The 13,701-nt window shown below is 47.0% G+C and overlaps 1 protein-coding gene across 1 annotated transcript in view; it reads left to right on the top strand.

Annotated features, from left to right (window-relative positions):
• The first annotated feature begins 11,031 nt into the window (after nt 1-11,031).
• Nucleotides 11,032-13,701, top strand: part of LOC138190211 (homeobox protein caupolican) — a 54,801-nt gene continuing 52,131 nt past the window's right edge. Inside the window, exon 1 of the mRNA XM_069132845.1 lies at nt 11,032-11,787. Coding sequence (XP_068988946.1) covers nt 11,740-11,787 — 48 coding nt within the window. The 5' untranslated portion in view covers nt 11,032-11,739. The remainder of the gene's footprint in view (nt 11,788-13,701) is intronic.

The following is a 13,701-nucleotide window of genomic DNA, read 5'->3' as shown; positions in this document are numbered from 1 at the left end:
CGTGTACCCGGTACCGAACATAATGCCTGCCCCGGCTACGTCGCCGCGATAAATTATCGTAAACGCATGTTAACCGCCCGCCTTGGATATTTGTTAACAGGTTAGAGTAGGCGGCGCGTGTGTACTCTCGTTCCGTCGTTACACGTACGTTTATACGCGCATAAAACGTGCTCGGTTATGGCCGGCACCACCGTGCTCCTCTTTCAATCGCTTCTTTCGTCCTCGAGCATCGACCATGCCCACCTTTCATCCCTTGTTTCCTCGTTGAATATTTCAATTCATTTGTTATATAACAATAGCGTATCGCCACTATGGTGGATATAGTTGTATATTAAAATAAAAATGGTTCGATCGGTCTGGATTTTTTGTTCTCGAAAAATCTTCCTGACACGAGTACAACTGCCATGAATATGCAGCAGATATGTATTTCAGCCCGCTCTCTGTCAAACTAGTTTCGAGGGCTGGTTTGAAACGAGATTTCATTCGGTGGTTTTTAGCGTTCTCGTTGCCAGACACGAGCTTTTTCGTCTATTATTGTGCTTTAACTTTCTGCGACCAGAGTTATTAGACGATGTATCCTGAATGTAACGGCGAAACGTCGAGTTTCGGACATGATTTTGACGCACGGATGGATATTCGTATTACGCGTGTCAAAATACGAACGCCACGTATTTCCTTCTACCACATGTTAATACTCGAGCATAACCGATACTACTTACTTCGAACAATTAAACTGTTACCGTCGATTCGTTGTTGCCAAAACATAAATCACTGCGCAAAGTCGCAAAGTACTCTTCGATAAAAATGATTTTTACCTTTTCATCCCGACGTACGCCATTAATCACGATCCGAGCAGCAGAAAAAGAATCGCGAAACGGTTTCCGGTTGTTGCACGCGAGTCTTAACCCCGGCGACCTCGAGAAGGAAGAGGAAAGTGGGGAAGAGTTTCGAAAAATCGGTACGCATGATATATCGGTGGAAGAAATGTCATCTATCCGTATTATATATGATATCGGTCCGCGAACGATCGGCGGATATGTACGCGGAAACGGAGGCCTGGCTGGTAGCAGGAGACCGTAACTCCCTGCTTAACCTAAGTTATCGCCGCGCAGCTGATTATTAATGTTGCCACGATTAATAACCGCGGAGGTTACGCGGATCGGGGACCGGTGAAATATTGCTCCGTGCACCTGAATAAGTAAGTGAAACGCGGCGCGAGAAAAATCCCGCGCATTCGATCGCGGCGGTATTAACGTGATTCACTGAATTTTCCATAATGACGTCACTTCCGGTCTTCCGTCGGTCGACGAGGACATTCTCGGGTACCGGTTTAACGATTCCGATTGTTACAACGGTGACATCTCCGCGATTTCCTTCCATCGGACAAGATCGTTTCAACGCAGTTGAACGTAATGGTCGTTCCTTGTAAAGAAGTTAATTAGTTCCTGTGACCCGAACGTTACGTTAGCCTCGACTTCGATGCTGTTCCCCTCCGACGATTTTCACTTACGGACCGCATACCGGCTATTCACAGACGTACAAATAACAAGACGAATAAGTAGGTACGTTTCAATTATGCAGCTTCTGTTATGGTAACGGAAGTATTCGTTTCGTTGGAACGAAATTTTCCATTTGTTTCCTCGAATTCTTTAAGATCGTTTCCATGTAATATTTACATTGAACAAGATGACTTTAATTTCAGTTTAAACGAATACACGTCCGTCTTCGAGGCTTTAGCGCAGTTGCACCGTAGAGTCGAGCCGGTAATCGCTCCTCGTTCTTTGGAATTCATCGGATTTTTCTAACTCGTAATTGTAAGGCAGTAGAGTAAGTAGGATTAACACGGCCGTCTATACACAGTAATAATCACGAAGATAACAGTCGACCAGGAATCGCGAAGCGTACCGCCGCGCCGTCGCTTCGCATTTCGAGTTCGCGTCGACACGCACAGGTACGCGTGTCGTTTCGTGTAACGAAACGCACACGATGCACATTGCCGGTATTGGCTAGCGGTCGCTCGAGTAGGCGCTACTCGTCCGGTAATTTCAGCTGGATCTGCATATTTTAGCACGAAAACTTCCGTCGATCATTATCCTCGCGGCGACGCGGCCAGGCCGCGTTTCTGTACGCTCGCTTCTACAGTGTGGCACATGCTCGTTGCGAACCACGCGAACCCTTCGTGCGATCCATGGAAAATCGTTATACCCTAACGTAGCAGAAAATAAGGGAAGCATTCGTGGCCTAAAGATAGAAAATCAACGTAAAACTGCAATTATAAAAGTCGGTATTCATTCGTTGCATATTTTCATATCGTATCGTCTATTCGCATACACACTGTATACTATAATTGTCGTCGCTGTGTATTGGTCTATTAAAACGCAGAATATGGTCCGACGATACACAAACGGTACGACGTCCACGGTAAAAATAATCGTGTCGTCCATCTCGAAAGGTGAAATCGAGAGACCATATCACGATGGACGAAAGCAACGCGCATTGGCGTAATTCGATAAGAGTTCTCTGGTGGAAAGACCGATGGGAATCGTAGCGCAAACAGACCAGAGAACGAAAATGTCGGTGGATCGCATGACGCGGTACGATTGTCGGTGGGATTCGTTCATTTCGAAATTACCTGTTGATGGCCGCCAGATATTTTCTCACAGGGCGGGATATCGGGTCGTTTTATCTGCAAGCATTACCCCTCACCCCTGTCCACCTACCTCAGTCTGTTTACAACGAGCAAGACGCGGGTCACCGTTATAAGAACCTCGCTACGGCCACGAACACCGGTCTTAATTGTAATAACTATAATTAGCACCACTTATGCAGCCGATAAAGAACTTCGGTATCAAGGAAAGGGAAAATTCTAGGCTCTGTTCGCCTATCAACGTAAATCACGAGCTTGGATGTTGGATGGCTGGCTGCATGAAAAATATACTCGCGCGGTATTAAAGTACCGCGAGGAAAAATCCGTGGCTCGACTTAACGATTTCATGTTTGTACCGCAAAGTTTAGCGCCACTCCTCGTGTTGCATTAGCGGCGATAGAATTCCGGTAACCCTCGCTCGTGTATACTTACTTGTAACGTTCCGCGGAGTAGAAAAAGCTTGTCGGTTTTTATAATAGTCGGACTACCTACAAACGTTGAAGGATAATTAAGATGTTGGAATTCTTCGAGTTTTCACTCGCTGCGAGACAGAAACGATTTACCCGGGAATAAAAAAATGCCTTATTGATATAATAAGTAATTACGAATCTGCTAACGAATGATTAATTAACTACACGGATCTTCGTGTAGAGTCGACACCTTCAAAAAGAACAAATTATCTTTCGACGGTTTGAAAAACACGTTCAGCGATTCTAATCAGCGGAACGGCTAATAAAGTCCAATTATAAAAGCCCGGTGCGATCTTCGAGTTTCTCCGTTGAGATACGACCCTGGGGCGAAGTGGCTGTGAAACAAGAGGCAGAGATAAGGAGGCTTGCCAGGCAAAAAGACGAAAGCCGCGAATGAATTTCAACGAGGGCCGCGATTTGACTCTCCGGTCTCGCGTAGGTTGCCGACTCGCGAGCGCCCTTTCCGAGAACCGAGTCTCTCCAGTCCAACCGCACGACCTTGTCTCTCTGCATTATGGATGCGTTATAATTACCTATTCATTTTCTATGGGCACGTAACATCGTGGTGCTCGCTGCTCATGCGACGCTTTGCACCTGATCGTAGATAGAAAACGACCGTTCGCTGACGGCCAACAGAGAAACTGCTATTCGTGTCGTGCTTCGCGTAACCTGTCGTCGATTGCCCATACTCCAACTCCAGGATGCGGTTCTCTGCATGTATCCTGTAGAATTTCAGCTCTGGCGATCTTCAAACGACCTAGACTCAGAGGAAACCAAGTGCAGTTATACGAAGTGGAAAAATCTTTGAAACTGTGGTGCGAAGTTTCTGACTCTTGTATATCGTGTATACCATGTACGTATAGTTTTTCTGTTACCGAGGGATAAATCGCGCTCCTTCGGCAAGCGACAGGATCCGTGCACCAAGTCCTGTCCAAGCGCAAAAAAAGATAACTTACAAAAATCACATTGACGCGCCATCGTCTTATTCGTATAAAGGACACGATATCCAAAATCTGTTGTATCCAATCTTCGATAATGAACAACGAACGTCGTGTCACCCTATACGTTCTTTCAGCCCCCCAACGAAGAATAATCAAACACATCAACCGCAATAACAACACTCTTCAGCTTTTCCCGTCACTTTCCCAGATATCGATCGTCGAATAGTCGTATAATATAACAGCGTCGGAGTCACAATATCGCTAATCGTTACAAATAATTTATAATAGGACAGTGATGAGGCGGTGATCGCGATATCGTTGAAACATATGCTTCGTTAGCGTTGCTCTTTATTTTTTACAATCATCCTCCTCGCCTATTCTTCGCTGTCTCTGTTTCCCGTTCTCGCGTTTTCTGCGCACGCTAGAATCGTTGCAGTCGTTTCACGCGAGTGTTCGAAGAACGGTAGCGTGCGTATCGCGAGTCTCGTGGCACAATGAACACGAGACGGGATCGTGAACGGAGGAAGGAGGGCCGTGTGTGCACGCATATTTGTAAAACGTGCAGTTATGAAAGCAACCCGGCAATTAGTCGACACAGTCGGACAATATTTTCGCGTTGCGTCAGACCAACCAACGGAATCGCGCCGCTTTTGTTACGAAAACATCGACGCGTTTGTTCTTCCAACGGAATTGAAACGGAGCGGAGCCCCGATGAAACGGCGGATAGCAAAGCCAGCTCGTTGCAAAATCATTTAATTGCTCGCACGTCGGTTTATCGATCGACAACTCGAATAGAGTATTTCCAACTTTTTGTTATAATTCCGCGTTTTGTATTAAAAACATCGTAATATACAGGGTGGTTGGTAACTGGTGATACAAGCGGAAATGGGGCGATTCTACGCGAAAAAAAAGTCGAAAATATAGAATAAAAATTTTCCGTTTGAGGCTTTGTTTTCGAGAAAATCGACTTTGAACTTTCGCTCGGTACGCGTGCACTTTATCGCGTCTCGTTATAACGGATCTCACTGTAGATCGTTGTCTCGATGGAAAAATTAAAAAAAAAAATTTTTTATTCTATATTTTCGACTTCTTTTTTCGCGTAGAATCACCCCTTTTCCGCTTGTACCACCAGTTACCAACCACCCTGTATATCTTCACCGTTTGTGCAATATCCACGTGAAAGAAAGTTTCTTCCAAGTGTAAGAGATGCTTACTCGACGTGATTTTTCTGATTGTACAACATCTAAATGTGTCCATACTGGTTGGTTTGCTGGCTGGTTTCCTGAAAAACGTAGCCTCTCCTTGTTAGCTATTTGAGTCTCATAGAAACCACACTGATCAATTTCGCTTTCCATAGACTCTCAATTTAATTATTCGATCAGTCTCAGAATACGAATTATTCACATCCATAAGGATGCTGCTGGTCGCAAAGAAGTATTACACAATCGTAAATTTCGAGGGAAATTTTGACAAGTAATATTTATACGGCTGTTGCTTGTCTACTCTTCCAATTTATTACAGAGTCAATCGGTGTAACCTCTGAACGGTTTATATACCTAAACTACGCAACATTCGTGACGCTCGAAACATTTCCACTCGATTGAAATACTGTCGCGTATACGACTAATTAGCAGAAAGAAAAATTGTTCCCGGCTGGAGGGTCGATCGATCCTTCATCGAGTCTGGTGGAGGTGAAGCTGAATGGCTGAGTTGACTATTTTTCGAGCGACGACCGTGCTTCTCGAGAAGCTGCTTCTAGGAAATCGTTTCCTACCAGCTAGAGAAGACACCGGAGGGAGATGTCTCCGCAATCTCCGGAGGTATCGACTGTCCTCTTTGTTTATAAATAAAGTTCGGAGATGTGGGCGTCGATGTAGGTGTCTCCGCATAAAGTATAAGGAGCTATCACGACGCCCCTCGTCTGGGGGGTAAAATGGAAATGCGTGGCAGCAGGCGGTATAGGCGAAACCCCGCGGTTTCGACTGTTTCGGCCAAGATCTACGGAGAGAAGCCAGCGGAGAGAAAAAGAGAAGAAGGGAGAAGCATTTTGACCGAAAACGCCAGTTCCTGGTCGTACGCCGAGAGAAAAAGCCTGGATTTATTTCCTCCGAACCGAACGCTCGTTTCTCTTCTCCTCTCACCCCGTTTCTCTTCGTCCATCGAGAATACATCGAGGAAGTTCGAATCGTGTGCTAGTTCCGCTCTTTGAAATCTACGTTGCCTTCGACCGTAACACGCCTTGTAACTCGAAAGAATCGATCGTTACGTCCTTAATGTCCGTCTTGTAGAATGTACGGGAGGATCGCTGGCTATTCTACCCCTCGAATTTTTTCCACGGCGCACCAGCACAGGGTGAAAAACAAGGTCGGTGAAAATTCTTCCGTTCGAATTCTAAGCGACGCGGCGTTCGGTTGCGAATGCTTCGAGATTCTTTTTGAGGTTGCGCTAGGCGCGCGGTATAAAGCCCGGTCAGGGCAGAGGAAGGAAGGAAGGAGAAAAGGGCCAGGGTGAACGAGAAGGCAAGAGAGCGCCGCTGAACGGCGCAGTTTATTTCGGTCGGGTTAATTAGTGTTGCCTCGCGAGGTTTACGGTTGACATTTCGTTGGTCGTTCGTTCGTTCGTCGTTCCACTGTACAGGAGGACGGGGAAGGTGAGAGGAGGAGGACAGACAAGGGGAGACCGGCTTTTTTACGGCAACATACTGGTCGGCCATACCGAGTGCCGTGGAGGAAGACGAAGTCGCCGCAGAGGAGCAGTACAGAGAGAGGAAAGAGAGGAGGAGAAGGAGGAGAAAGAAGAAGAAGAAGAAGAAGAAGAAAAGGAGGAGGAGGAGGACGACGACGAGGAACAAGGACACACCGGCCAATAAAACTGCAGTGCCCCTCGAAGGTGCACCAAAGGCGCCAGGGCAGTCTGGACCTCCCTTATTAGCTCCCCTCTTTCGATTTTTACCGTCCACCTTCGGATACCCGCAGCAGCCTTTTGTTTTATCCTACGGTGTGAATATCGCACCGTTTTACGGCGTTCGGATTCGACCCACCTTTGTGATTGCGGCACCGGGCTAGAGAAACCTAGCCGACGATACACGATGGGTCGAACCAACACATTTCATAAACCTTGGTCTTTGAAATCTTTGGGAATTCTTGTTCTTGAATCGTCGTAGCGATCAAAGACGGACAGACGCTCGAGAGTATACCGTCCGCTGCTTTGAAATTCTACCGAATCGAGAAGAAATCTTGGTTAGCCTTTCGAACGAGTTTGACGAGGAAGCACGAGCTTGCTGCGAGAGCTCCGTATAATTCCTTGGTTAGCAGGACAGTTTACGGGCTACACAGGTTCCCGTGTTTCTCGATTTCCCTTGCGTTTCACCTTGAATTAGGTAGTTGAAATCTTTCCCTCGTTAAGGCCGGGGCCCGAACGAACGTTCTCGCAAGGGAGAGTAACGAATTACAAGAAACCTGGCAATGGAAAGAAAGATAAGAGAGAGGAGAAGGCCTTAGCTAACTGGGTCGAGGGTGAAACAAAGAAAGAGGTGAAGGAGGGACGGGTGAGATGAACGAGTAGTAAAGAAGGTGGATGGTTTGCTGCCTTATTAAGCGGTCTTATCGCTAGAGACAGCCTGCCCCGACACGGCCGTTTAACTTTTACTCGACCTGCAAACAAGTAGTGGACACACTGGCCAGGGAGATAGGACTCGCCACGTTACCCTCGCCTACCTTCCACTGAAAAGCCTTATCACATTTGAAAAACTTGACGGCTGTAAACATGAAACGACGCTGCAACTGGCCCCCGGTTACTCCCCGCGTCGAGATTTACAATGCGTCTTTAAGCGGCGTTAACTACGCAGCGGGATATTTAAGCGTTACTTAACAGAAGCACTCGCCGATGTACGATCGCGAACGGCGCTGTTCGAGCTGCTATAAAATATCGATGCCTTCTCGTTCTGGTGGCCACCATCGCGCTGCTACGCGTATAAGGTACGATCGATCGGTGATAAAATTTCGTGCAATTAAACGCCAAAGATTAATGGCCAGGACTAAAGCTTATTTTAACCTAAGTACCGATTCGTACGTAAAGTAACTATCGGTGTTTCACGCGGATTGCTTTGTTCGTCTTTCATGCGCTCCCTACAATTTCTACTTAGAAATCGCGACAACTTCATTTCGACGAAGTTTCGTTATACGAAAGCCTCGTATTCTCCGACGATCGTCGGTAGAAGCTTCGAAGCTTCCTCGCGTCCCGACGAAGGCGGCAAAATATTTGCCGCGCAAACAAGAAGACATGGACCGGGCGAGGCTTCGTTTACCGCCGAAACGGTAAACAAAAGTGTACGTTCCAACGAAGGTGAAACAGGATTAAACGGGTTATTATTGTGGTTTTGACGGGTCACAATGACTCTGTCACAATAAGGGAAAGTCGTGGCACGAGACGAGTCGCAGACCGAGACAAGGTTTTCCAAAAAAGAGCACATTGTGCTGGCGACTGTTGGTCGAGGGGGCGTGATCGGCAGGTCACTAGGTTTACGCAGCGCAATAAATCATTCGAGAAACCTATGGCCCCCTCTCTTGGTTCTTTTCTCTTGAACGGTCCCAACAGGTACTCAGGTACTGGAAGATCCTTAGAAGGTCCTTGGAAGGATCCTTATCTCCTAAGAACCTCGTCGACCTGTCAGTTAATCCTATTAGCGGCATTGAATCTTGCGTTCTCAATAGCAACCGCTATTTTTTCACTCTTCGCTCGGCTGTATCGCGTTTTTCCTCCCGTTTCCATATTTCCTCTTCCGATATTCCATCGTTCCACAGAACGCTTCCATCTTTTTTGTTCCCCTATAAATCGCCGCGAATCTTCCGAGTGCACGGAGCGTTTCTCGCGCGATAAACCGCCGATACGATTTCTGGCGTGCAAGAAGAAGGCTGTCGGAACGCTTCACGCGTCCCCGTGCAGAATGTGTACGTGGCACGCCGGCTAGCAAATTGCTCGAGGCAACGTCGCGGAAAATCGTCCGCCGCGTGGCTTGCATTGACACGAATAAGACACATGACCGACCAAGCATGATAGCGAGGAAAACGCGACCATTTGCACGACCGCACGAAATCACCACCCGTTCCAAACTTATTATCGCGCGCCATTTTAAAGGCGAGTCTTCCGATGTTACTCGATAATCTAAGACACACTAATTTGCCGAGTAAATACTTCTTCGCAGGTAACAGTCTCGGCTACTGTCTAATAACCCGTGAAATTATTCTAAATGCCAGTGTAACCGAACGATCCCCGTGGCTAATCCTTCCGACGACGGACCGAGTTCGTGAAATCTCTCCGCCGAACGAACGTCGCGTTTCGCTCGGAATATTCGGCTCGATTCAGAGCGGAGAGATTTATGCGCTGCCCGAAATAATTGCCGGGATCGGGCAACTTTGTCGTTCGAGAAAACGTCCCGATTCTTTTAAGTGGCTCGTATTACGAAAGAAAACCTTTCGACGAGCAACACGATTCAAATCGTGCTAGATCGGAATAATAGTGGTTTATTAGAAACTTAGAAATTGTATAGCTGGCATTTCGGAAGGAATAATTTCTAGAAATTGAATAGAGATAACCGACGTTACGGTTATTTCAAAGAGGAGATGGTAGGTATCTCCCGTGAAAGTAACCCATAATAACGCGCGAGCCCATTAATCTTTGCTGGAAAGATTTAATGAACGAGATTTCAACGGTAAATTCGAAAAAAGAAAAAAAAAAACTAGCTGTTTAGTAAATAATCCACGCGAAATCAAGAAACTCGTTTCCTAAATGTAATAGTATGCTCGAAAGCGATGATAAGGATCTAATGAATGCGGTTCGTACACCTTCTATTGTTTTATTGTTTCATTCATACGCGTTCTCCGAGATGTTCTATCTACGTTTCTACAAACCATGTTTCCGATCGATGATCTTGGAGACATTCGAGTCTCGTATTTCTCGCCGCGCTTCTTCCACCTCATCGTTGCGATCGGAACGGAACGATCGAAAAAATTTAACGAAGTTCATTAAGCATGCAGCTGCGATACTCGTCGCCTTCGAGCCTTCGACGCGACGATCACCACTTTTTATTTATAAACCATAGGTGCTTGGAGACGGCGTCGATCCAGCCGAATTCTTGGAATCGTTCCTCCACGTCGGGGCTGTTCGTCACGGACGTTACTCCAACTCTCCCCGAAGCGTACTCGCGTGGCCGATTGTCGCGAATGCGACGCGCAAAACTCTCGCAGGGTGTCCTTGTAACCCGAACGTTTGGCCGTTCGTGTCACGTAGCTGTAACAAAGTTTCCGAGCTCGAGAAGCGTGGAAACAGGCTGCACGACGCATCGTAGTACTCAGCGATTTCACGAACCGGACAATGGCGCGATATAAGCCGGAAGAAGGTGGCTAGTCGGAGGATAAGGAAAGACAGAGCGGGTGGATAGGTTGGATGACGGAGTTGGCTAGTAGAGAGGGTTGGGTGGAGAGAGAGAGAGAGAGAGAACGTGCGAGAGAGGCCGGCAGATTTATTTAAGTCCCTCGCCGTCGGGTTGACAAGAGTAGACTCGCGTAAACATACTCGTTTCTCCTTGTTCCGCCGTGGCCGTTTGTCGAGCCTTAGCGGGGGAACGGTGGCGGCGGCGGTGGCGGCGGTGGTGGCAGCGGCGACGGCGACGTCGGCGGCGGGATCGTTTCACGGTAGTTTCTCGCGGGTGGGGCAAAAGGCGTCGTCGCGCTCGTGGGCACGTTCGATTCGAAAGGACGCCCGCGCGCGAAACGCTCGGCCAACCACGGATCTCGTATCATCCCACGTGACACGCCCGCAGGGTTGTACGAAGCTACGCGATTGGACGGTTCCGTAAGGACTACGTCCCACGTAACGAGAGTGGGGGTAGTCGTTGCTTTCGGTTTTCCTCGCCAGAGGGGGAACTGGGACGGAGCGGAGTGGAAGGCGCTGAAGTGGTGTGAGTAGTCGCGAGTCAGTCGCAGACTGGAGTGCCCTGTGAGAGCAGGGGACGGACCGAACGAACGAACGAACTCTATAACTAATCGCTCGTGACGCTTCGTCGTCTGTCCGAATGTCCGTCCCATCGCCCGACGCGACGATACGACAACGTTCTTCTACTCCTGTTATCTCCTTCTCGCGGTAACGTGACCCGTGGAGTTGTGACGTGTCGCGCGGCGTTCGACCCGCGAGGAACGAACGTTCCCCGAGAGTCAGCATCCCCGCGTTCGCTAGTGCGGATTTCACCACGTCGAATCGTGCCGCGATAACCTCGTTCTTCGCTCGCGATCTGCTACGGCTGGATTCACCTGTGGACACTTTCGGAACTGTTGGATCTTCGAGTGTCCGTCGGCGGTTCGAGCTGGCACGTTGTCTTCCTGACCAAACCACGGGGAACGCCAGTTTCGACATGTGGTCGCCAGTCGGATTCCTCGATCACGACCGAAAAACACCCTGATGGCAATCACCGTTCGCGAGATATCGCGATCGTTCACCATCGCTGCTCAATTCGTTGCTATATTCGTGGCGTTCACCGCGTCGCCGAAAGTAGTACTGACTTAGTGAGAGAGTGTAGTAGTGCGTGCAGGTGCGGTTGTGACCTAATTCTCTCCGTTAGTCGACCAAAGAGACATCGAGAGAAAAAAACATATATAGAGAGAACTGATCGTCGAAAGCAATCGAGATGTCAGTATACGCGCAGTTCGGATACTCGTATCCGTCGGCGTCCCAGGTGAGTCGTAAGCCACGATCCAATACGCCTTGCTTCGATGCTCTGAGATTTTTCATGCAATTGCTGGGTGTTTCTTACTCGTATCGGTCTGACTGTAGGAGTCGTGTTCAGTGGTGTCTCGTTGGCTAATAGTTTCCGAGAATAGAAAGTTGTCGTTCGCGATCTTGACGCAAGATGACATCTCCCCGAATATTGTCGCGCACTTTTCGCATGTAGCAGGCCACGTTTTCGAGAAAAATCCACGGCGAATAGCAGATAATTATCGTTGGCGATGCAGAGGCGGTAGTATGGGTAACGGGTTTGTTCCATTGTCTGCAAAATCGTAGCTCAATTATTCGTCTAATGATGGTCCTTTATCAGGCAGCAATTTCAGAATCGTTGCTAATCACGGCGAACGATCGTTTCTGTTCTTGTTTTTTTTTCGTGAAAGCGAACACATTGTGAGACCGACAGCCGGTAATTAAACGTTACTCCCTTGTTAGGCTGCTTTTTGAGATCTCGTTCACGCTGAGATTTTAATTTTTCTCCGTCTATGTATACTCGTTATGCGTCGAGTGTAACAAAGTTGTTTTCCGGCATCACGCACGTGTTACGATTAATTTACTCGCCGTTCGCTTTCTGGGAAACTCGTATTTTTCTTCGCCAAATTTCAGCTAATTAACGCCTAAACGATTTTGATTACGCGGATAGAGCGTTTAACCTTTAACGAAAGGCTCGCCAGGTAGTCGCAACAAAAAAATTGTTTCCGATCGATACTAGCAAACAAAGAGTAAAGTTCTGTGAAACGCAATGTCGGTCGTGTTCTATAAGTACACCTGTCCCTTACAAATGTGTACCGACGCGACGGCCGTCGCTCACGAGTTACGATGCTCGTTGGGCCCCTCTGTAAGTGTAGGTATTCAATACGTATCAGTGTAATTAATAACCGATTTATAAAAGTTTCGTAATACGAATTAATATCGTCTAAAGAATTACCAAATTCTAAATGCTATCGCATTGTTATAGCTACACTTTCCTTTCGTATTCGGAGATTAACTCGAAAGATTCGTAATAGATTGCTAAAGCACCCCGTGTCTTGTCCTTAGATATACGTAATTGATAAATGACAAGGATCGGTTGCCCTGAAAAAAATTCTAAACAAATAGAACCCTCGCTTTTGCCTATTTACACCTTGACGGAGAATTATCTTCAATCTTGTTAGTATTTATATCTATTCGCAAAGTAACAATGCACGAGAAAGGTAATTTGAAAAGGAAAAAAAAAGAAAAGAAAGAAAAAGGCCTGAAAAGAAGGGTCAAAATAAATTACGGTACGATTGTAATCTCTGTGCACTTGTCGGTGAGCAGGTATATACCGTCTGTTCTAAGCTGATCGTTAGTACATAGGATTTTGAAACATGATTAGCAATAATATTATAGTATCCTTTACGAAGTACAAATATCGTATATTCTGCCTAATTAACTTACGACTTTACCTTTGTTGCATTGTCACATTTAGCTCGTAAATAACTTGAAAATCTCCAAATCCAATTATATGCCCCCTAACAACGTCTTAACGACCATAAAAGAGACTCGTGCGCAACAATTTTCAATACAATCGACTAGCAAAACGATGTCTTACTTTGTACATTTGTTTTCAAATTTATGGGGGACCCTTAATAAATTAAACGCACCATCGAGACCTTGAGCGTAATAATTTCCTACTGTTCTGATTTCCTAACCTGTTAATCAATTCGATGGACGTATCGAGACAAGGGTGGAAAATTGAATTCTGATTTACGGGATCGGTCGACGATGATCGGCGGTGCGACGCGGCGGTGCGTGGAACGGGGTGGCGTTGAGATCCGCGCAGGCGCGTAATCTTCCTGTAGCCGAAAAAAGGAAGGAGCTCTCAAACGAAATAACATCGGACGAA

This window comes from Bombus flavifrons, chromosome 1 (assembly GCF_040668555.2).
Source record: "Bombus flavifrons isolate JBK064 chromosome 1, iyBomFlav1_principal, whole genome shotgun sequence".
Taxonomy (NCBI): domain Eukaryota; kingdom Metazoa; phylum Arthropoda; class Insecta; order Hymenoptera; family Apidae; genus Bombus; species Bombus flavifrons.
This window is presented reverse-complemented; position numbering and strand designations above follow the sequence as displayed.